The sequence below is a fragment of the Fusarium sambucinum genome, chromosome I (assembly GCF_050947815.1).
Source record: "Fusarium sambucinum isolate potato_lamoka chromosome I, whole genome shotgun sequence".
In the NCBI taxonomy this organism is placed as follows: domain Eukaryota; kingdom Fungi; phylum Ascomycota; class Sordariomycetes; order Hypocreales; family Nectriaceae; genus Fusarium; species Fusarium sambucinum.
The window spans coordinates 7,117,415-7,140,270 of record NC_139294.1 but is presented as its reverse complement, the minus strand read 5'-3'; the positions used below and the strand labels follow the sequence as shown (position 1 = coordinate 7,140,270).

Here is a 22,856-nt window from a genome sequence, read left to right as displayed (position 1 = left end):
AATTAAATATAATAAAGATATTAAGCTATATATAAAGGTAATAAATCTCTATATAATAAAGAAAAGAAATATCTTTATAAAGATTAAACTAATAGCTTTTATTTATAAATTAAATCTCTTAATTTTATATAAAAATAATAAAAAAAAAAGCTAAAGAAAATATAATAGCTTAAAAAGGTTATTTTAAAGGAAAAGGTTAAACTATCTAGATAATAAAATAAGTTTTTTAAGGTATTTAATAAGACTATCTTATATAATAAGTAATTTAATTAGTTAAAAAGGTAAGTAATAATAATAGCTAAAGCCTTTAAGTTATAGCTGCTAAAAAAAGTCTAAATAAAGAAGCCTAAAGCTAAAGGCTTAGTGCAGATTATCTAGTTAATTAACTAAATAATACTGCTTCTATCGTAAGAGATTCGTGATATTATTGACTAGGGTAATCTTACCATGATATCCACTGTGTTTTTCTCATGAGAACTGAGATACATTTATCCATTGTCGCTTGTATTTAAGTCCAACGATGAAGGCGTTTCAGACGTGGCGACGCAATTTGAGAAGAATGTTCCATGCAGTTTCTATTTGTATCCTTCGAAGATAGCACATTCTTGATATCTGGAGTCTAGTCTAGGTAAATACGATAAAGTTACCTTTCAATTTCGTATGTTGCCGCAATTGCTTACAACTTCAAGATTGGCTATTTTCTGCGATTATCTGTTGCAAAGAGATATTGTCAACCACATGATCCAACCCTAGGCATTTGATAGCTTCTCCGTGAGATCTTATCTCGTCCGTCAACAAATATCTTTCAACTCTATCAACTCCGCTCCAACCCTCCAGTATCGGACTCAATGCCGACTCCCATGTTGCTCGCCAGGTAATTGACGCATATCCATCTCGTTGAAAGTAGGTGAAAGAACAAGCCTCTCCTTTAGACCCGTTCCATAGGATCATCGTTTCGAGGTTAGGCATTCTTTGTGCAGCGTGTACTGCTACCGTCAAGAGGTCATTGGTCCTGTCGGGCTCATCCTTGCACATCGTTCGGGAGGTCAAAGTGAGAGACTTTAACTTGTCCCATCGCCGCAGCCCACACGCATCAATAAAATGACGAGCATCGACAAGAAATGCGACTGAGAGGTGCTCTAGCTCTCGGCTGCTAGCGAATGCAGCTCCCACACCTGGACTCGGTTGACGAACCCGTTCCGGGTTATATTGCACGTCAGACCCTCGACCAAGTTGAAACAAGTCAAGATAATTCTCGTTGAAGTCCTCGAATACGGTGACCATCTTAACACTGTGGGGAATCTTAATAATCATATCCTCATAGGAAGAATCCCAAGGGAGCTGGGACACGCCTTCAGATAATTGCCACGGCTCGTACTGGATGGGACCAAAGGGAGCTCGCGCTCCTTTTCGAAATTCAGACTGTCAAGTGGTACAAATGGCCGACCTAGTGCCTTGTCCGGGGGGTGCTCCACAATACGGCCTTGCCACCATCAGTGACCCGGGTCATGAAAGTCCCGCCGCTTGGCGAGAACCTCGAACTTATCTTCCGCAGGAGCACCGAAATAACAGTCTTTGAACCAATGTTCCGAGTCGCTTGGGGAATAGGCGTTTAGCTCCAACGTCAGATGTCGTCCTTCGTGCGTCCACTTAGCGAGGATTGAGAACAATCTGGAGACTGCTGCCACTGTGATACGGTTGTTCGAATAGGACTGTGTCAGTGACTCCCACTTTCGGCAAGCTCTACAATTGTAGGCCGTGAGCTCTATGTTTAGCCAAATGTAATCAATCTGCGCCGATGCTTCTTCGGAAAGCTGGTCCAGAAACAGAAGACAACTTGGATGAAGCTTGAGATGGCTAAAGTTCCTCTTCTGCAGGACTTGTCGCCATTCCTCAGACACAAAGGCATAGACTCCTACTCCTGCGCCGAGCCATGATAGTCGGTCGAGGATACTATAACGTATCTCGGGGGGCAGGGATAACCAGTTAGTCATCATAAGAGAGGGAAGAAGCAGATGTAGCTAGTGAAGCAGAGGAGTCAGTCTAAGCTCTAGGATACAAAAATAAATAACTTGAGAAGCATGTTCAAAGACATATAAACCGACCTATAAGTTTCTTCTCTAATGGTTCCAGTGGCTGACGTTTCTGATATACCAAGAAAAGAAAATGGAAGAAAAGCCACGAATGCGAAGTGGAACAACAACATTATATATGCTTCTTTACATTTACTTATCATGACTCATCGCCACAGCGTGAGGGATAAAGTTAGTATTAGACTTTGGAAATTGAAAAGAAACGACGGTCTACTCCAAACCGAAATCTAAATCTTCTGGGGAATATGGGTTTCCAGAACATGCAACATGACATTGACAACTTATCATGCCACCCATCTAGGCGGTGTTACAGATCTAGTGGGAATCTAAGTATCCCTTTCTTGACTTGCTTGTATTTCTATCAAGCCATGGCAGGTACAGTCACTTTCATCTTCGAGGCGATTGGTCGCGGTAGTCTAGAGTACGTCTGACAGAAAGAATATCAACGCTGAGAGCGATAAAATGTTGGCATTGTTTGCTTGATTTGTAGTACATCATGTTCAATTTGAGTGTGCGCTGTTCCTCTACTACGTTTAAGCTACTTCACAACATGCCAACCAGTAGTATCCAACCTGATGCTATCACAACGGGAGATGTATATCATCCTGTCATGTACATATGCCCCGTTACTACTTGCACTTTCCGCAATAGCCGCATTCAGCATCACATGCAGCGTAATCGCTCTGCTCATCACTGTCGGAGAGTGTTGCCATGAACTCTTCCCAACGTCCCGAGCCTTCAAGATCAGACTTCTCCTCATTCTTAAATCCCAGCCAAGCCTCCCATTGCTTCCTTACTGGCTCCGACAGGACATCTCCCCCATCTGGCAATTGTTTTCGAATCTCGAGAGAGCCGTTCTTAGACCATACTATCTCCAACTTGCCATCATTGGATGTTCTAGTGTTGTCAATGATGACGTGGAGGAGGGCAGCAAGGCGATTGAGAGACGGCTGATTCTGATCTTGCCATTTTTCGATATCGGACTTGGCATCCTTGATCTCGATATCGCTTTCCCGGAAGAGCCCTTTTTCGTGGTAGGCGAGGAGGAATTGCGAGATCTGGGATATCCACAAACGCTGGAGTTGGTCTCCAAGATGATCCTTCTGGCGGGTGTATACCGATCGCGTCTTCAAGTCAAAGATGCTGCTCTGGGGTATATTCTCGCCGCCTTCCAAAACAACAAGCTTGTTGTTGATGTTTACTGGTGAGTCACTGACGCCAATATCTTCAATCTGGTAAAGGTTATTTGCGTTGGACGTTTCATCGCATGACCTGATGCGAATCTCGGGTTTGGGCGGACCAAGAAACCCATCGCCTTCGAAGCGGACAAGTAGATGATAACCGGCGAACCGATATGAAATGATTCTTTGGTGGGTCTTGGATCTCTTAGCTTCAGGACCCCAAGTAGTGTATGCCTCGGGAAAGGTGTGCCCAAATCCTCGAACATCCTCGATTGTCTGATCAGGTGCGTCCTCCCTGCGAATGAGATGAACAGTGTCGCCAACCCTCTCGACGAGAATGCGAAAGCAGCGGTCGAGGTCGACCCCTCTGGCAAAACGTAAAAGGTTTCCAATTGAGCTTCCACATGCGACAATGTTGACGGGCATGGGCTCTGGATGCATCTTCATGACAGAGACAATGGCAGGCTCCAATGGATGCTTGGGGTAAGAGGCGGCGTTGATGTCGCGATAGTAATCACCGGAGTCTTGAGGCAGTTTGTTGGAGCCCTTTAGTGGTGTCCATCTGGGAGGCTCGCCTATAAATGTTAGAGGCATTTCTCAATTAGGTGGTTCACGTACCTGGGATAATGATCTTGGGTGTTGAAGAGCTAACCCAGTTGTAGGATGCCACACATTGAACGTTGTCAATCTGTGCGCTGACACCAGTGTCGGAGAGACTCTCCCTAGTGATGCGCCCAATTACATCTCCAAGCGGATGTGTTTTAAAGATGTCTGATTTCTTTTCATCGTCGCTTGAGAGAGAACCTCTGTTGCCTCTGTACCGTCGATACATGGCGAAGACGGATGTGATCAATTTGACGGGTGAGCAAGGGAAATTATGAAAGGGAGTGAAATTTTGAGAGTGAGAGATCAAAGTCAGAATTTAAACATTTCATTAATACGGCCGACAGAAGAAAACAGGAATGGTGAAGATGGCCGGCCTCTTGCATTAATTACACTTGCTGCGCAGTGTTGGCCAGGTTTGCGGCCAACAGTGGGCTGTGAATGCTGGACATTCAGGCCACCCAATCTGACCAACACAAATGAATCACTCGTGTACAATCCTTTTTCAGGAATAACTCATGCCTAAAAGCAATGAATTCTTTGATCGTTGCTGTTGATTGCCAATATCAACCCCACCATTGTTGCTGTGGGAGGCCCATCAACCCTCCAAAGCCTGGTCGTATGACGAATAGGAATTTGTTTGTTACATTGCACAATGAAGCCTTGTCGGCCCCATGCATAATCAATCATTGTGGCGGTTCTGGTTGGATTGATTCTAGGCAGACTGTGGAATGCCGCTTCATTCACGGGCAGCCCAATACAAAGTGCACCTTAACCTGACACTCTCTGCCTTGACAACTCGGAATTGTTCTTTTCCATCTCAACTCTCCTCATACCATCTATCTTGACTGTACCACCTGTACCACCGGCTATGGTCTTGTGAAAGACGCATCAGGCTCACGAGCCGCCAATCCCATCAAGTCTTTCTGGGCTATAACCAAGGGAGAGCAACAGATCACCAATGCTCACTCGGCTAAGATCTTTCTGCAAGCCTGTCAGGCCTTCAGTGACAAAAACACGGCCGTTAAATGTGTAGAAGTCCTCATCTCCAACACACCCGGCTTCGCAGCTCTCGAAAGAGCTGTACGTGCCGACCTGAGCCCCGACTTCGTCAATTCGACCTAGGTCATTGCCTCTTATCCTGACTCTGGCAGACGATGGCGTAATTGCATTCAATAACGGCGGGTTCCTTCGCCAGATTTTGTCTGCCATCCTAGAGCCCTCGACATTTTGGAGCGCTTCAATGGATGCATACAGTAGTGATAGACTTGACAGTCTTGGGCTAGAAGCTTTCGCTTGGCTCTGCTTGCAAGTCGTATCCGACCAAACAAGCTTCGAATCACAGAAGCTTGAAGTGGACCAAATGATGGAGCGTCAAAGTCTTCTAAAGTCTCAATTGCCTCAAGTTCGGAAAATTGCCCTATCACATTGAGACGATCATCAAGATCTTTTCCCAGCCCCAATCTGCAACACAGGGCATCACTCCTGGAGGACGTCACGACAACGATCATGCAAATTTCCGTCAAGTCTCTATCTATCCCACCTCTGATGAGCTCACGTCTACCGACCCTCCCTCCCTCCAACGACTTGGAGAGGTATTTGACGCTCCAATGAACACCCGAAGCCAGGTTTACCGCGATTGGCTATTCCGGCTGCTCCGCGAAGACATGCTTTCAGAGCTTCGCGATGACCTCCAAGTTGCCATGGGCCGAAAGAAAAGCAAGCGCAAACCAGTCACCCTTGGCGAGATGAAGCTTGTCAATATTGATGTTGATAAGACGACCATGCGACACATTCATCCTTACACTTACAGCCTGTTCGTGGTCTGTGGCCAGGGTGTAAATTTCCCTCGCAATATGTCCAGAGACAGAAAAGTAGCCTTTGTTGCCAACTCCAAGCATTTCATGAAGCATGATTCTTTTGGCGCTCTCTGTTGCGACGACAAAGTTATTGCGTTTGGATCACTCGTGCGAAGCGACGCCAATCTACTCAAGTCGCCGCCTATCGTCGGTCTCAGATTCACGGACAGCTCTTTGATCCAAGGTCCCCCAGGCACCGGAAAGTCGTTCCTGGGTGCCATCATCCTTTTGACTATTCTACGCCTTGGCGTTAGCTCGGATCAGATCGTTCGCCTCGGGTCTAAATCTACTGACGCCACTAAGCCCACTCTATTACACGAGTACGATGGCCAGAAAAGATACTGGCTGACTATGGAAGAGAGAAATATTCTCAACGCGCTGCGAGTTGAAGAAACTGAACTGGACGAGGAGCGTCATGAATACAGCAAGAAGCTCGCAGGACGCGGCGTCAGCCCCGCTGATATTCTCGAGTACCTCGAGTTTTCTGAATCATTTACGTCGGCATGGTCCGCGTTCCAAGTCCCTGACGATGATGGGTTTCAGATGGTAGATTCCCGCGGTAAAGTAATTGAGCCCGAAGCAGTTTATGACTATTGGCTGCGCAACGGTGACATCAAGGGCATGGGAAGACTGAACGACTTTTTAGAAGGGTCCTCTCGTGCGTTTTGGGACCTGCAGCGGCGAAGTACCAATCCATCATCGAAACAGCAACCCCCGACATCATTCTCGTCGAAGAAGCGGGAGAAATCCTTGATGCTCATATCATCACCGCTATGAGTGCCTCCGTCAAGCAACTCATTCTCATTGGTGATCACAAACAATTGAGACCCAAGATTGGCAACTACGCTCTCACAAAAGAAAAGGGCGAGGGATACGATTTGAACGTTTCTCTGTTTGAGAGACTTATTACCCAGGGTCGTCATTTTACAGCACTGCAAGAATAGCATCGCAGCCATCCGGACATATCGCAATATCCCCGCATGATGGCATATCCTGAGTTGAAAGACGTATCATCCACTGTCAAACGCGGCTCAATTCGAGGACTCAAATCTCGGGTCACGTTCGTTCACCACGAAAAGCCCGAGTATACCATGGATGATGTAAACGATAGTCGAGATCCCACCGCGAAGGCCACAAAGAGAAATACCCACGAGGCTATGATGGTTCTCAAGATGGTCCGCTTTCTTTCGCAGAATGGATAAAAAACCCAAAACATGGTTGTTCTTACGCCGTATCTTGGACAGCTGTTCCTACTCAGGGAAACCCTGCGACAAGAAACCGATCCTGTGTTGGGTGACATTGACTCACACGATTTGCTACGTGCGGGCCTGATCACCCCAGCAGCGGCGAAGGTGAACAAGAAGACCCTTCGTTTGTCAACCATCGGTAAGTGTTTAAATTAGGAGCGATCGACTAATTATATGTCTTAAGCCTTTCTAAACCCCTAAAAGAAAATATATTATTTTTTATAATCCTTAAGCTTTTACCTAGGCCTTCTTAATTTTCTTTAGGTTTTTAATAAAGATTAATTTATTTATATAAATTAAATTTTTAATAATAATTAAATCTAAGGTTCTCTTAAAATAAGGTTTCTTTTATAATATAATTCTTTTAATATAAACCTTATAATAAAGGCTATAACTTATAAAAAAAGCTTTTATTATATTAAAAATAATAATAACTTCTTCCTCTTATAACCTTAATTAATATTACTTAATTAAATAAAATTAAAATTAATTAATCTTAATCTTATTATATATAGTTAATTTATTATAATTCTTATATATAATATTAATTATTAAGCTAAAGGCTATTAATCCTAGTTATTATCTTAATAGCTTATATTTTAATATAATTAAAATTATAATTAATTATAATAAAAATATTAAGCTATATATAAAGATAATAAACCTTTATATAATAAAGAAAAGGGATATCCTTATAAAGGTTAAGCTAATAGCTTTTATTTATAAGTTAAATCTCTTAATTTTATATAAAAAAGATAAAAAAAAAAAAAAAAAAAAAAGATTAAAATAAAAAAAAAGCTAAAAGAAATATAATAGCTTAAAAAGGTTATCTTAAAGGAAAAAGTTAAATTATTTAAATAATAAAATAAGTTCTTTAAGGTATTTAATAAGCTAATTATTTTATATAATAAGTAATTTAATTAATTAAAGAGGTAAATAATAATAGCAGCTAAAGCCTTTAAGTTATAGCTATTAAAAGAAGTCTAAATAAAAAAGCCTAAAGCTAAAGGCTTAGTGCAGATTATCTAGTTAATTAACTAAATAACGCTGCTTCTATTATAAGAGATTCGTAATATTATTAACTAGGAAAAGAAAATATATAATTATCCCACTTTAGATCAGGAACAGAGTCAAGCTAACATGTACAGACAACTACCAAGGAGAAGAGTGCGACATCGTCATTGTTTCGGTCACACGTAGTAATGATTCTGGCGACATCGGATTTCTGTATGCTCGCGAGCGACTTGTTGTCCTCCTATCGCGAGCGCGAAACGGCATGGTTCTCTTTGGTAACAAGGAGACATTCATGAAGAGTAAGAAAGGAGGGAAAATGTGGACGCAGTATTTTGATGCGCTGAAGAGAAACGATTCTCTATTCAATGGTGTTTCGGTACATTGCGAGCAACATCCAGACGTCTCTATGCTCTTGAAGACTCCCGAAGACTTTGATATGATGTGTCCCGATGGCGGGTGCGCAAAACCTTGGTATGTTTGGCTTTCTTGACTGTTACATCTTTCTAATCTCTATAGTGGTGCTGCTCTGAGCTGTGGGAAACACTATTGCAATCGACGATGCCATCGAGTACAGGACCATTCAAAGGTTGAGTGTTCCGCAAAGATCGACAGGACCTGCGCCAGAGGTCACACTTCCAAGGTTCCTTATGGAGACAACTCAAGAACTGTAAGGCGTGCACCAGAGAAGATGAGGAAAACCGCCGCCGTATAAAACGGGACTTGGACATTGAAAGAGCCCGGCAGGAGCAGGAAGACAAGTACCGACTAGAACTGCAAGAGATTGATGACGAGATCCACCATCTCCGTCGGACCGCCAAGTACGATTCGGAAAGAAAGAAGAAGGTGGACGAAGTCGAGTAGAAGAAACAAGAGCTTGAGGCTCTACATCAGGCCCGTGCCGTCAAGACCAAGTTGGAAGCGGCCCAGGCAAGCAAGCCACCTCCCCAAGCCTCGGCTCCACAATTGGATGTTGTTTCGGGTGCTGCCTCTGAGTGGAAGCACATGAAGGAGGTCGAGGGTGCACGTAATGACGCTCTGGACAAACTGATGGGCATGATTGGCTTAGAATCAGTCAAAGACCAATTGCTTTCTATCAAGTCAACTGTCGACACGAAAATACGTCAAGGACTTTCACTTGGAGACGAAAGGTGAAGTTGCTCGCTGCTTGGAAATCCAGGGACAGGTGAGTTTCCCTTCTACCTGTTGAAATGAGATAATGACGAGACTGACCATTCTGACAGGTAAAACGACGGTTGCCAGGATTTACGCCGAGTTTCTCAGTTCTGTTGGGGCCGTCGCCGGCAGCTGTTTCAAAGAAGTCACTGGATCAAAATTGGCCAATATGGGTGTCTCTGGCTGTGAGAAGCTTATCGAGGAAGTCAACAACAACGGTGGAGGATGTGTCTTTATAGACGAAGCGTAGAGGAAGAAGTTGCTGCTGTCTTCAGCGTGACAGAAGCTTCCTTTATAACCTCTATTATAAGGTTCATGCCGTAAGAGTTACACCGTGGAAGAAACCTTGTCTTGAGAGAACCTTTGATTTGAATTATATTGAAAATTTAATCTGCGCGGACAGATTAACCTTTGTTGAAAACTTAAGAGGAAATTGAGAAGGCCTGGGCGAAAGCTTAAGTGCCCATAAATTCATAGACGAAGCGTACCAACTTTCGTCAGGCAACAGTCCTGGTGGAAAAGCAGTCCTCGATTACCTGTTGGCCGAGGTGCAGACTATTTATTATGTTCTATGTTTCTTCCTGATTTATCACAATGTTAGGGAAAATGTGGTGTTATGCAAGGAGAAATAAAAGTGCGCCATAGCTGTACTTGCTAGGACTGAAACGAAGTAAGGCGGACTTTAAAAACACCGCGGGACATTAATTTCTCCAGGACCTAATGTCACAGGTACCTTAGCATTACTAACTACCACAGTCGTGTTAATGCTCGAAATCATTGAGGGCTCACCAAAATTGAAAGTATGTTTTTATCAAGCTTGAATGTTCTGTGTGTCATTTAAGTAGTACAGTGAAAAGCTTCCAAGCGTGAATAAAGTTATAGGGTCTGTTCTGAATCGGATTTTAACGTGTAGCACAATGGCAAGTTCTACTGCACAACGGGGAAAGCTGTATTGACAACCCTTGGCTGACGGAACAACGTAGTAGTAGTGACGGTAAGTAGAGAGAACATGTCATTACGGATCACGGAGTGTCCTCTCCTCGGCTCCAATATTCCTATTTATGTCAAGTCAAAAGATTCTACCGAACCTAGCCCTGCAGCTTGGCGGTGTTGTTTTTGTCCGATAACATGGTTAGCGTTTGAGCCATGAGGCCTTGACTTAAGTCTAGCAGTGCTGATCTGGGGGAAATCCGGGGCCCCAGAGAGATAGTCTTGGAGAAAGCTGGTCCGTGTCCTTCTCCCAGGATGTTTGGTACAGGAAGTATAAAATGCCAAGCCAACCTCGACATCTCCTCCTCACTTCACAATCATCAGTTGATCATTACTACCTCTTGGTCCTTCATCATGACTGCCGATTCGAAGCGTCAAAGCATTGAGCAGAAGCCTGGAGACAACCATATCGAAATGTCTATCCCTGACCACCCCGAGAAAGGGGGCGTCCTTGTTGACCCAGAGGCGGATTACTCTGGTGCTGTCAAGAAGACGGATCCTGCTGAGATTCGTCTTGTTCGCAAGCTGGACTTCCGCATCATGCCTACTCTCTGGGCCATGTACTTCCTCAACTACGTGTGTATCGCCGAGCTTTGTTGTGTGATCATGTGCTAAACTTCATAGCTTGACCGTAACGCTATCGCCCAGGCTCGATTGAACGGCCTCGAGGATGATCTCGGCCTAAAGGGTACCCAATACAACACGTGTATCTCGATTCTTTTTGTCGGGTAAGATATAACGGATGATTTATACGCGTACAATCTAACAGTGAAAAGTTACTTGCTCATGCAGATTCCGTCCAACATGTTGATGTCTTCCTCCCGCGTCCGACCTTCAATTTATATGTCCGTCTGTATGATGGGTTGGGCCATCGTTTCCGCTTGCACTGCGCTCGTGAAGAACTACACAGGTCTGGTTCTAGTTCGATTCTTCCTCGGTGTCGCAGAAGCTCCTTTCTATCCCGGTGCGCTCTACCTCCTATCGATCTTCTATACCAGGAAGGAAATTGCGACGCGTCTATCGATTCTATACTCAGGCAATATCTTTGCCACGTCGTTCTCCGGTTTAATCGCGGCCGCGACGTTCGGTACTATTGATGGTCATCACGGACTTAAGGGATGGCAGTGGCTCTTCATTATTGAAGGTGTTCTGACCTTTGCTATTGGAATCATCGGCATGTTCACCCTGGCTGACAGCCCTCTTACAACCCGCTGGTTGACAGAGGATGAACGACAGCTTGCACACGAGCGGATGCAGAAGGATACTGTTGGACTTCAGGAAAGTAAGGGAGCTCGAGCTGGTTTCAAGCAAGCTATCCGAGATCCCCGTCTTTGGCTGTTCTGCTTCATCCAGAACATGCATCTGTCTGCTTGCTCTTTCAATAACTTCTTCCCCACTGTTGTCGGCTCTTTGGGCTTCAACAGCACCATTACCCTGGTTTTGACTTGCCCCCCATACTTGGTTTCTGGATTTTTTGGTTACGCCGCAGGTATTTCATCCGGACGATTCAACGAGCGAACCTGGCATATTACTGCCTGTATGGGCATGGCGCTGGTTGGCTACGTCATTTCTTGTGCAACACTCAGTACTCCCGCTCGGTATATTGCCTGCTTCTTGTTCGCCAGCGGCGCATATGCTGTTAACTCGATGATCCTAGGATGGGTTTCAGCTACGCTCGGCTCAACTCCAGAGAAGAAGTCGGTCAGCTTATCTATCGTCAACGTTATTGCCAACGCTTCCTACATCTATACTGCATACCTTTATCCCAAGTCAGATGGGCCTCGTTATCTGGTTGGTATGTCTAGCAATGCTGCCTTTGCTGTCATGTGCATCGCAGGAACTTGGGCTATGAGATTCTGGCTTGTAGGATCCAACAAAAAGCTCGATCGACAGGAAAATGCTGATACCACCCGGTATGCTTATTAAGAAGTAAATGTCTATTTTGAGGATAGTTGGCTTGAAGGATTCAGTCCGCGTCGAATGCGCTGAGAGATAGTAAATACTTGAAACTAAGGTTAAACGTGTATGTCTTTACAGCTGTAGATTGAAGTCAAGTGTACGCCTATCTCTATAAATGAAGACAGGTCACACAAGTGGACGTTTATTAACTCGGGTCCATAAGTAAGTCCTGCTGTACGCTGCAACGCTTGAAAGAGGGCAACTTCCGGAGAGGGGAAGGCTGCACTGGGAGTTCTCAGTCCGGACTTCACTAGCGCATCTGCTGCCGACCCGATATTTACTATCTAGATAGCATTACTACACACGGCTCTGTCCTACCGATGCCCGTCCCGACCTTGCCTACGAGCATCCAAATTTTAGTATCCTCCAGTCCCATACCGGAGCTTGTTGATACTTCCACTGCATTAGTAACGTCCTGAGCGCTCTTAGCGACGCCCGAAGCTGTAAGTACTATTGTCTATGTAATATAACCAGCCCAACGCCTCCCTGCAATGTCATGATACCACACCTTATAAAGCGTTTTCCTTTGCTTTCATTTACTCTCAGCTTTTCTTATAAGGTAAATTGCCAATCTTATTCTTGATTTTCAGATGGAGCTTTTGGTCTCATCTGATCAGCTGCGTGTGACTCTATTATTAAAACACATCAAGCTAGATTCTTCAGCAACAGAGAACTCAATTTGGGTTTCAACGGAGCTTTTGTTCAACAGGTGGAATTTAGAGTCATACGTTTGGGAATTAGGCAAGCCGACTATTTCAAGCGACGAATCATCTCCTGTGCTTTATTAACCTCAGTCATTCGACTGCAGGTATCTGTCCTGCAGTATTTCAGTGGGTCAAACAAGATGGAGGGTTTCGGTGTACTTCGGGTGGGCATTGGATTTCTGATGAGCAGGTAGACAGAATGCAGGTTGGTTAGAATCACAGACAGCGTATCACTTCTTGGGGAGAGCTATTGGTTGTCTCAGTTTGGAACACTAATTCTCCTGAAGGATCTGAATGCCTGTCTCGGAGTGTGCCTAATCTGGACTTTGTGTGCATAAATCAGCCTTGGAAGGCGCTACAACGGGAATAAAACCCATTCAATCCCCAGTGATACCATTTTCTCGCAATTCTAGACCTTGAAATCTGAAAAGAAATATTCCAACTGATGCCAGAGCACAGAAAGGCACGCCAGCCATTCTGGCTCAGCAAAGCCGCCCTCGCTGTCTTCATCCTTGTCTTCATCACCTGCGCCATCTCGCTCATCGTTCTCAACAGTATCATAACATCCCGCAACGGTCTCTCACTTTCCATTTCTTCAAGTTCCTACTCTTGGACCTACGGGCCCACGGCAATCCTCATCCTTGTTTTAAGTTTCTGGAGACGCGTAGACTATTACTACAAATTGAGAGAGCTATGGCGCGAGTTACTAGCCGGTCCATCATCAAGCGACAAGTCTTTATTGCTCGACTACATCACGAGTTTTCAAGTTGTCAGCATCACACAGGCGCTGAAGCGTCGCCATTTTGCCGTCGCTGCATCTATTTTGGGCTTCTTCCTCATCAAATTTATCATTCTTATTTCAACGACTCTTTTTGTCGTGATAGAGACTGATTCGCAGAGATTTGAGAATGCTACCATGTACGATGCCTTCAATAGTACAAACTTCTGGTACGATTATGACAGTCGGGGTGTGAGTTTACCAGATGGCCGTCTCTTTGGCGGTGGTGAATCAGACAATTCTATCTGGACATACTTGAGCACTCTGAACAATGCAACGACTGAGGAGGACGATTGGAAACTGCCGAATGACCTGGTTACGCAAAGGTTTGGTCCCACAACTTATGCATCCATCGTCACACGTCTTGAACACGCTGTCGATATATTCATCCCTCAAATATCTTGTGAGGATGCTACACTGTCAGCACTGGATAGCACGAAGAAAGACCATGGCACAGAATGGCGGAACTACACTTTTACCTCGGAAACATGCGACCACACTGGCATCTTGGTTGAGCCCTGCAAAGGCGTGAGATATGGAGATCCAGCAATTGATATGGACGCTTCCAGCCCATGCCAGGCACAACCTCATGTTTACTCTTCATTCCGAGTCAACTGTTCGAACGGTGTCGAAGACCCTTCTACTCGAAGGGAATGGCCCAAGGACATGGAGTCGTTCGATATTCGATACGCCATCTCTGTTGCGGATTTTGAATCTACCGTCAAAAGGTCTGGGAATGAGAGCCAGGTCACCGGAATGAAGCTCATCAAGTCATCGGCTCTTATATGCAAGATTGGTTATGGGATTGCAACCGCCAACGCAACGCTAGACGTGCTGACTGGCAACGTATCATTCCCAAAACCTGCCCTTGATGGAGATCTCAGACTCTTGAGCAATCTATCAAATATCGCATTGGCAGAATTACTATGGACAAATCTCGAACGCACGTCAGAGTCCCTTATTGTGGACGAGAAAGTGCCTACCCTCAAACCACTAGTAAAAGGAACTGGCAGTGAACCAAGAGCGGCGGATGTCCTGTTTCAGTTGATGTATGCCCAGCTTGGTCGCCCGGACAATCTAGACACATTTTATCAAACGAATATTCTCAAGAACACGGCTATCTCGGTCTTGGAGGGTATATCGCGTGAGTTTGCGAGGGATTCAATTCTTTCCCAACACGTCATCGACAGATCTGCGAAAGGGTGGACGACTGATAATCGTCTGCATATGAGGCCTGTTGCGCTTTGGACTATGGTGGCATGTTTCCTCCTTTTGGGTACTATATGCTTATCACTATTTTTCCTCGGGCCTGCTCGATTTGAATGGATCCCTGCCATGTCTGGCTCTTTGGCTGGTAGCGCAGCTATACTTGCCAAAAGTCCCGACCTACAAGCTATTTTGACCGGCTCAAGTCACTTGACGACCAGAGAATTGGAAAATAAACTTGCTGGCATTCGGTTTTCTGCTATAAAGAAGATCGATGGGAATCTTGAAGTTCAAGCTGGATCCAGCTCCGAATCTACTCGCCAAGTATCCCGTACCACGAGCAAGGAGATAGAGGAGAAACATAGCTGGACACCACTGTCAGCTCGCATCGCCATGATTATACCGACCTTTCTCACTCCCTTACTCGTAATCGGCATCCTCGAGCTTCTATATCACCTTGTCCAACGCGAAAGTCATTTCGTTCGGATCAATGGGGACTCAACTACGCTATCATACATCATCCGCATCTCATCAACTCTGGTCATCTTCGGCATAGCAACAATGATCAATAATCTAGACTCCACTATAGTTATTTTTGCCCCCTTCTCAAACCTCCGATCTGGTAGTAGCAGACCCGATCAGGGCATTCTGTTTCATCTTTTATCAGTCAACCCTTTCCTCGTCATGTTCAAATCTCTTGAGCGCCGTCAATTTGGGCCTGCAGCATCGAATGGAGCAACACTAATCGCGGGTTTCTTGACTATCATAGTCTCCGGTCTTTGGTTACCGGTCAACTCTTTCATCGTTGACCATCCTTCCACCGCGGCTGTGGACAATTGGGATCTCAATTGGTTCTCTAACCCTACTACTGATGGGGGTGCAGCTGTTGCTTTGAACCTAGTGCATTACGGTGGTGCTAAAACACCCCCGGGAATTTGGAAAACCATGGTAGTCCCCGAAATAACCTTATCAGGCAATTCCGACGGTACACGCAGTGGTGCCAATTACACTTACAATGTCATGGCTCTCGAGCCCGCCTTGACTTGTACAGTTATTCCTCAAAACGCCATATCAACTAGAAACTTTACCTACAAAGTCCATGCCGGACGAGAAGGCGAATTCAACCAAGTAAATGGCACGTTGGTCGCCGTTCAGCCCCCAGGAATCGACCCTCGGTGCTCTGGTTCCTCCGTCGACGGCTATGCAAATCTTACCTTTGAGATTGAACTGGAGGCATCTTATCCACGTTCAATCGGAAAGTACTTTGACCTTTCTCAGTCAGCTGCTGGTCAGGTCTCCACCGATTGTCCATCCGTAGGCATACTCTTTGGCATGGTTAAGGTTACACCGTTTGTTGAAGCAAACGTTACTGCACTTTATTTGCTCTCAAAGGATAAGGCAAGTGCCAGTGAGAGTGACTTACAATGGTAGTCCATCCCTTAGTGGAATTGAGGATGTGCAGAAACAAGGTGACTATAGAATGGTGCAGAATGATGCCAAGGCGCATACTCTGGGGTACAAGATCGAAGGGTTTTTAAATGAGACTCTTTTGCCTTTTCCTAACGACTGGACGTTAGATACAGAATATGATTCTTTCTTCAATCATTTAATTCATCGACCCGGTCGCTACACAAGCAGCAATCTAGAAGGGGTTGAGAACGAATGGCTTTTAGTCCAGGCGGTGACGGAAGAGTACGATGAATACCTCAGACACGTCATACATCACAATGTCCGAGCCAGAAAACAGAGCTCTGCTACCAATCTTCTAAGTGCCGCCAACGACAGCTCTGCGGAATCGTTTCAGTCGAAGACAACTGGGTTTTACTCTGCAGAGATAACACATCTCATCATCGACGCAACATCAAAACTCATTCTTCAAGTTCTTCTTGCCACTATGACGGTTCTCAGTCTCATAGGTTTTCTTCTTGTCAAGATACGCGGAACGCTTCCTCGAGATCCCTGCAGTATTGGGAGTACTATGGCTTTACTTGCAGACTCGCCGCTGTGTGACCCGAGAGCAGAGATCCTTCCTCAGGATGCGCAACATATGAGTGAGAGCCAACTATTGAAGGCAGTTAGTGGATGGGTATTTAGTGGAAAGTTGGCCTGACTGTTAACACCATGAGTACAGTTAGAGACACATCAGATATCTTGTTTAAATACTCCTCTGCGACCTTAATCGCCCACGGATGCAAGTAAAGCTTCTGTAACAGATGTTAATATAAACCACAGATTCTTTCAGATCTTTCCCTTGTATTCTGCGGACCTCTGGTGATTTCAATGGTTGATATAAGTCTTCTTATAGAGAAAACCCGGAGAATTTTATAAACCTCTTTGCCTCTGTTTTAAAACGGGGAATAGACAATCTAGCTGAGGTTGCAAGAGATTAATATTTAAGATTATACCTTTCCCTCAATTAGAATCTCCTTTATTCTCGCATGTCCTTTGTCCTCGGCGATACTCACGGCAGACCAAATCTTTCTGCCATTCCCCTGTCATGATTCATTAGAAGCGGTTAAAGGTACTCTACCCATGCCTCAATTTTATCGGAAGGCAACAAACAGGCTAGGGACAGGGTGTATACTCACTGTGTTGTATCCCCACTGAGGCAATGTCACATTCGGGTCAGCTCCCTTCTCAAGCAACAGCCTCAAGCCCTTGATCTTATACTCTTCCTCACAGTCACATAATACCAGAGCAATAAGTGGGCTAAATCCATTATGAGTGACGTCCACATTAGCACCTTGATCAATCAACAGTTCCAGCATATCATGCTGCACCATGGACCAGCCAGGAGGGTCCTGGAGGTTGTACTCTTCATGAAAGCTCCACTGGAATGGATAATGTGACGGGCCTGCACAGACGGCGATTAGTGGTGCCCCGAAAGGGCTATCTGATACAATGGTGTTGACATTGCATCCATGATCGAGAAAATGCAGAATAGCATCTACGCGTAGCAATGCTGACGCTGCGATGAGTGCGGAGCCGTAAAAGCTTCCTGGAACAACCTCATTTGGGTCGGCCCCTTGTTGGAGGAGGAAGGGAACGGCCATCGGCACGTTAACGCAGAGTGTGATCATGTTACCCCAAAAGCTATTATCAATCGTCAAACCAACATTTTCTTTCACAATGTCGCCGGTCAAAGCTCGAAAAGGGTGAGTGAAGTTGAGCATCTGGCTGGTCGATATCTCAGTTGCCCCGAGCTTACGGAGAGGTTCCGAGACCCTGTAACTCTTCTTCATGTCAAGAGTCGCGATCATTGCTGTTGGATAGATGCCACAACTCTCCTCACGGTTCACATCCACGCCTTCTTGTCCAGCTATCAGTTTAAGTCTATCTTCGTCACATCCCTGAGTCGCAGCAATGAAGACGTTTCCAAAGAAAGGCTTCGCATAGAGTATGGATGGTCCCGTAATTCTGCAATCATCCCACATCCTCTTCCACAGCAATGAGAAGTGCAGAGACTTGCTGTATTTTAGAAGCAAGGACTCAAGACTGCTCGGTTGTGCGGCTTCATTCTCAAAAGAATATGACATATCGAATTTGGCTCCCTTTCCCATAAGAAGTGACACAATCTCGTCTGCGGCGCTGCTATATGAAACTTCTACAGCAGCGATGAGGGGACACCACTTCTCTCGGCCAGGGTTGCATTTGTTAACATTGTGATCCTGTTGAAGGAACATCTCAACCGCTTCAACATTTTCAGACCCACAGACTGCTGTTAGAAAGTCCCCAAATGGTGATCCTGGAGCTAGTTCTTGGGTCGCCCCAATGCGCTGTAACTTGTTGATCAGGGTCAGGTTCCCAGCAACACATGCGGCATACATTTGGGTCCCTGTTTCAGATAGAAGCGCCTTTATCCTATCCATGTCGGTATGGAAGGACTCTCTGATGTCGTATAGTAGGTAGTACGAAGCTCCCTGGTCCATAACGAAGTTGACATCGACACCGCCTTCGATCAACTTCAGAGCAACATCTTGGTTATCCGACTGAATAGCAAACATGAGCGACATTGCCCATTTTCTACATTCTTGAAGCGCTCTGTACGACGATACGTCAAACCCCTCCAGAAACTTCAATGCCAAATCCCAATGTTCGCTAAGAATAGCAGCAAGTGCTGGTTGTGACCACTCGGTATTAGGATGCCCTGGAGCATTGGTGGTTGCACCATGTTGAATGAGAAGATCAACCACAGCTTCGCTACCGGTTGCTGCAGCGGCAATCAACGGAGTTCCATATTCATCACCTGGTAGATACTTATCAAGGTCGTCCAAGAGTCCATGAGACTCCATGAACTCCACTGGCATATGGTACCTCATGGGGCTTGTGATTATTGCAGAAATTACAGACCCGTCTCGAGATCCATAACCGTATGTATTGAAGGTAGGCGGTGGAAATAATGGCCTTTCAATACTTGTTTTTAATGATGGCGTGTGTTGCTTGAAAAGGTCAAATATCCGCTCCCGATCTAGCACGGGGCACCAAGAGTTCGCAAATAATGCCACCGAGGGAAGCATACCAGACTTTGCCTCAAGGTTCGGATCAGCCCCCGCGTCCAACAAAACCTCGACGTTTGCAAAGCCTTCGCCTCGACAAGCCGCCACGAGAGGCGTACTGATATTGCGATAGTTCTCACCGAGAAGTGAGCTGTTTGGGTCTGCACCTCTCGCAACGAGCTGTTTGATGATCTGGGTACCTTCCTTGCTGCCCGCCCAAATGTTGAGTGCCAAGTTGAGCTTTTCTTTGTTCTCTGGTTGCTGCAGATAGTCATACAGAAGAGATCGCAGGACTTCAAGATCCTCAGTATGTCCTTGTTTATCGACCATGGGAAGCCAGGACCTAATAGCGGGTAAGAGAATATCTTCGTCATGTAGAAACTCTTGATGTACTCCTTGGATAAGAAGTCGACTGATTCTAGTATTGTCCATGCCAATGGTGGCTATGATCTTGGGCTCTTCTTCCGCGTACTCCCAATCTCTGGAGTGGGTGTCAATCCTATCTAGGAGTACCGCAGGGTCGAGATGGCTAAGCCAATATTTATTGACCTCCTCCAAAGTTACATTGTTTGCGTATCGGCGGTGTAAAAGTCTTAAATTGGAGGCTCGGTTAATTCTGGCGGTTGGAGAAACTCCAGAGGCAAGCAGTTTTCGAACACATTCTGCGTTCCCTTTACGAACAGAGACGTAGAGTGCCTCTTCTTTGAGCTGTTTTATTGCCGGGGCGTTCATTCGTACGCTTCTGGAAGCATGGGAGAGAAGAGATGCCAGGAACTCTTCAAGTCCCTCCTCAGCGCTAAGTATAGAGCATAGCCGTATCATGATGAGATATACTTTAGTGCCGTAAGCACGGTCACTAAATAAATCGAAATATTCAAGAGCTGCTGCAAAAAGCTCGTGGCATCCATTGACCCATTTGGCCATGATGGCTGTAAAGAGCCCGTTGACAGTGCTTTTCAGAATCGACTCCAGAATATTTCCAACCTCTGATATATTGCTGATTGTAGCCCTTTCATAGCTTTGTTTGTTTTGAAGTATACAGCGTCGTACAAGGTCAATCCTACATGTAGCCACGATGAAGGCGAAAGGAGTCTGTTGATAATCATCAATCCCACTAAAGTCGACTGTGTTTTGGATCAACGAAATGCACGTGGGATACAATCCTGCCACGATGGATTTTGATAGGAAGCTCGAGGTGTGTCCGATTCGTAATGGACCGTCCAAAAGCTGTGTCATTGATATACCCCAAGGTCCACCTCTGGCATCGATGTGTAAAGACGGGTTGAACGGTGAACGATAATCCGCCCAGTAGTTGACTAGAGCGCAATTTCGATCAAGGTTCCTCAGCCTGTGTTCCTGTTGAAGCAGGCCAGTTATATAATGGACGAGGTCATACTCAACGTTTTGATATTGGAGATGGGAAAATATGTCTCCACATGTGTAAGCCAAGAACTCGACCACATCCCTGTCATTTTCAGCAACAACATCATCCTCAGAACCTGATTGTTTGATTGATTCCCAGATAGGCGAGGTACTGTACGCCAAACAAGCTCTGGAAAGCTGAAGGTGAATGTCTCTCAAGTCGAGTCTGAACTTGCCAGCTTGCGGCGAAAGAAGATACTGTTCAACGCTAAAATGTGCAAGAGTTATGATCTTGTAGTCATGTCTCTGAAACCGGTGAGTGTGGTCGGACTCTCTGACGAGACTTCTGCAAATGTCACGAATTTCACCCTATTTGACAAGACATATATCATCGTCCACCCGAATACGTCATCATTTGAGACTTACAGGATTTTGCAGACGATCCTCCTCATCAACCTCCAACCTATCCTCATCGATGGTCAATGCTTCGACGAGCATGTTGGCGGTCATTTCTCCATCCGTTCCAATTAGCCACGATAGTATCCGTTGGGCTTTGCGGAGATCGGAACCGGACATTTTCATAAACATCTGTTCATATGTCTCTGTAAGGGTTGATGGCAAGTTGTTGATAGCTTCTCGTATCTCCCGTGCTGTTCGACAACGCGATATCTCGTCAAGTTGACACTGCACCCAGCGGAACCTGTTTTCAGTTATTAGCAGTCATCTCGTATAGAGGGCGTCAAAGTAATACGTACATTCCACCCGACTTTTGTACTAATGTGGTTATCACATCGCTTCGAAGTCGTTCCGGAGAGTCGCGAAAGACTCTGAACTTGCCGTTTGTATCATTACGCATTGTCTCTGTTACAAATAATTCAATATCTTGGACCACTGTGGCATACTCCAGTAGTTGTACAGAGAATCCTGAGGGCTCAAGGGATTGTTTGATGCCACTCTCATCACGACTGAAACACATAAACCGCACATCTGCCCAGGGCCCAGTGTTGCGTGTCAAGTTTTTAAGGACACTCAATAACTGATCAACTTTCTCGCATTCATCAAGAGCATCGATGAATAGAAACACCGAATCAAAGTTGGAATACTCCTGTTGCAGAATGCTTGTTAATTCCGATACAGGCACCAGATCCGCGGTTGGATACTTGCTTCGCAATCTCTCGATTGCTTCTGGAAAGGTCGGCATGTCGGTGATGAGCTGATGTAACAAGGACAGAAGCATAGAAGTTGGCAGTAATTTTTGAGAGCTTCTGAAGTCGAAGTAGTAGTACCCAACGTAGATATTGGATGACAGTGGAAATTCCATTGACAGAGCAGCCTGTATGGCAGTCGACCTACCAACGGTTGGTTAGTCACGATATCGAAATGCATTTGAGTAGTGGCCTACATAAGCACTGTTTTCCCAGCTCCGGCTATAATCATGGCGGGTTAGTGAATTTCGCGGAGATTATAATTGTAGACAGAAATTAGAATCACCTTCGCCTTGAACCAAAATGTTTCTGGGTGAGTCTGCACCGCATCTCAACCACTGCGCAAAAATCCCTGTTTCCTGAAAGAACCAGGATCCTGTGTTTGAGGCTGCCAGGGCGACATTATCCCGATAGTTCGACTCACAGTCAACAGCATTTAGCCACGTCGTAAGCTCCTTCCTTTGATTGTCGCTCATTCTCTCCTTGATGTCGCATAGATGTGCATCTATCACCCCAATACTGTCCGATATGAGAGCGCGGTCAGACTCGCGTGCATCTCGTAGTTCGAGGAGCTGTGCTTTGATATCTGCTGTTATCTCGAGTGTGCTGACAGCAATAGCTTTTTTGAAAATGTTCAAGTGTCTCTGAATCCGCATTGACGCATTTTGAAATTCTCCATCCTTCTTAAATGGCCAGACGAGAATCTGGCGGATCCTTCTAATGCCTTCAGCCGGCTGCAGCTTTGCCTGCAGCTCCAAAAGGTCATCGTGACAGAGTTTGATATCTGGCTCTAGTTCTATCTTCAGGCTCGATGACACCGAGGGAAGTTGAAGTCGAGATATAATGCGTAGGAGAGAGCTTAATTCTTCATGTAGTGCCGTAGCTTCGCTGGCCGCGTTGCTTACTCCTCTGATGTATTTAATACATGCAGACGAGACGGAGACGGAGAGGTCCACAATTGCTATCAAACTGGCAGCAACTTCCAT

The 22,856-nt window shown here is 45.4% G+C and overlaps 7 protein-coding genes across 7 annotated transcripts; 4 read left to right on the top strand and 3 right to left on the bottom strand.

Annotated features, from left to right (window-relative positions):
* Positions 1-684: 684 nt before the first annotated feature.
* FSST1_005012 (uncharacterized protein) lies at positions 685-1,994 on the bottom strand (the record flags this gene model as incomplete). Its single annotated transcript, XM_083231246.1, has 2 exons — positions 685-1,406; positions 1,502-1,994. 2 exons carry the CDS (start codon positions 1,992-1,994, stop codon positions 685-687), a joined length of 1,215 nt encoding a protein of 404 aa, XP_083088442.1.
* A 728-nt stretch (positions 1,995-2,722) lies between these two features.
* FSST1_005011 (uncharacterized protein) lies at positions 2,723-4,106 on the bottom strand (the record flags this gene model as incomplete). Its single annotated transcript, XM_083231245.1, has 2 exons — positions 2,723-3,849; positions 3,893-4,106. 2 exons carry the CDS (start codon positions 4,104-4,106, stop codon positions 2,723-2,725), a joined length of 1,341 nt encoding a protein of 446 aa, XP_083088441.1.
* A 732-nt stretch (positions 4,107-4,838) lies between these two features.
* On the top strand, positions 4,839-6,680 carry FSST1_005010 (P-loop containing nucleoside triphosphate hydrolase protein; the record flags this gene model as incomplete). The annotated part of the gene is made up of 4 exons (XM_083231241.1): positions 4,839-4,900; positions 5,003-5,282; positions 5,335-6,394; positions 6,445-6,680. 4 exons carry the CDS (start codon positions 4,839-4,841, stop codon positions 6,678-6,680), a joined length of 1,638 nt encoding a protein of 545 aa, XP_083088440.1.
* A 270-nt stretch (positions 6,681-6,950) lies between these two features.
* On the top strand, positions 6,951-9,420 carry FSST1_005009 (uncharacterized protein; the record flags this gene model as incomplete). Its single annotated transcript, XM_083231240.1, has 6 exons — positions 6,951-7,122; positions 8,132-8,468; positions 8,514-8,664; positions 8,859-9,117; positions 9,175-9,180; positions 9,239-9,420. 6 exons carry the CDS (start codon positions 6,951-6,953, stop codon positions 9,418-9,420), a joined length of 1,107 nt encoding a protein of 368 aa, XP_083088439.1.
* Positions 9,421-10,514: 1,094 nt separating this feature from the next.
* FSST1_005008 (major facilitator superfamily domain-containing protein) lies at positions 10,515-12,086 on the top strand (the record flags this gene model as incomplete). Its single annotated transcript, XM_083231239.1, has 3 exons — positions 10,515-10,736; positions 10,785-10,888; positions 10,937-12,086. 3 exons carry the CDS (start codon positions 10,515-10,517, stop codon positions 12,084-12,086), a joined length of 1,476 nt encoding a protein of 491 aa, XP_083088438.1.
* A 1,182-nt stretch (positions 12,087-13,268) lies between these two features.
* FSST1_005007 (DUF3433 domain-containing protein) lies at positions 13,269-16,238 on the top strand (the record flags this gene model as incomplete). Its single annotated transcript, XM_083231238.1, has 1 exon — positions 13,269-16,238. One exon carries the CDS (start codon positions 13,269-13,271, stop codon positions 16,236-16,238), a length of 2,970 nt encoding a protein of 989 aa, XP_083088437.1.
* A 1,112-nt stretch (positions 16,239-17,350) lies between these two features.
* FSST1_005006 (ankyrin repeat domain-containing protein) lies at positions 17,351-22,856 on the bottom strand (the record flags this gene model as incomplete). The annotated part of the gene is made up of 5 exons (XM_083231237.1): positions 17,351-21,034; positions 21,092-21,365; positions 21,421-22,014; positions 22,068-22,092; positions 22,157-22,856. 5 exons carry the CDS (start codon positions 22,854-22,856, stop codon positions 17,351-17,353), a joined length of 5,277 nt encoding a protein of 1,758 aa, XP_083088436.1.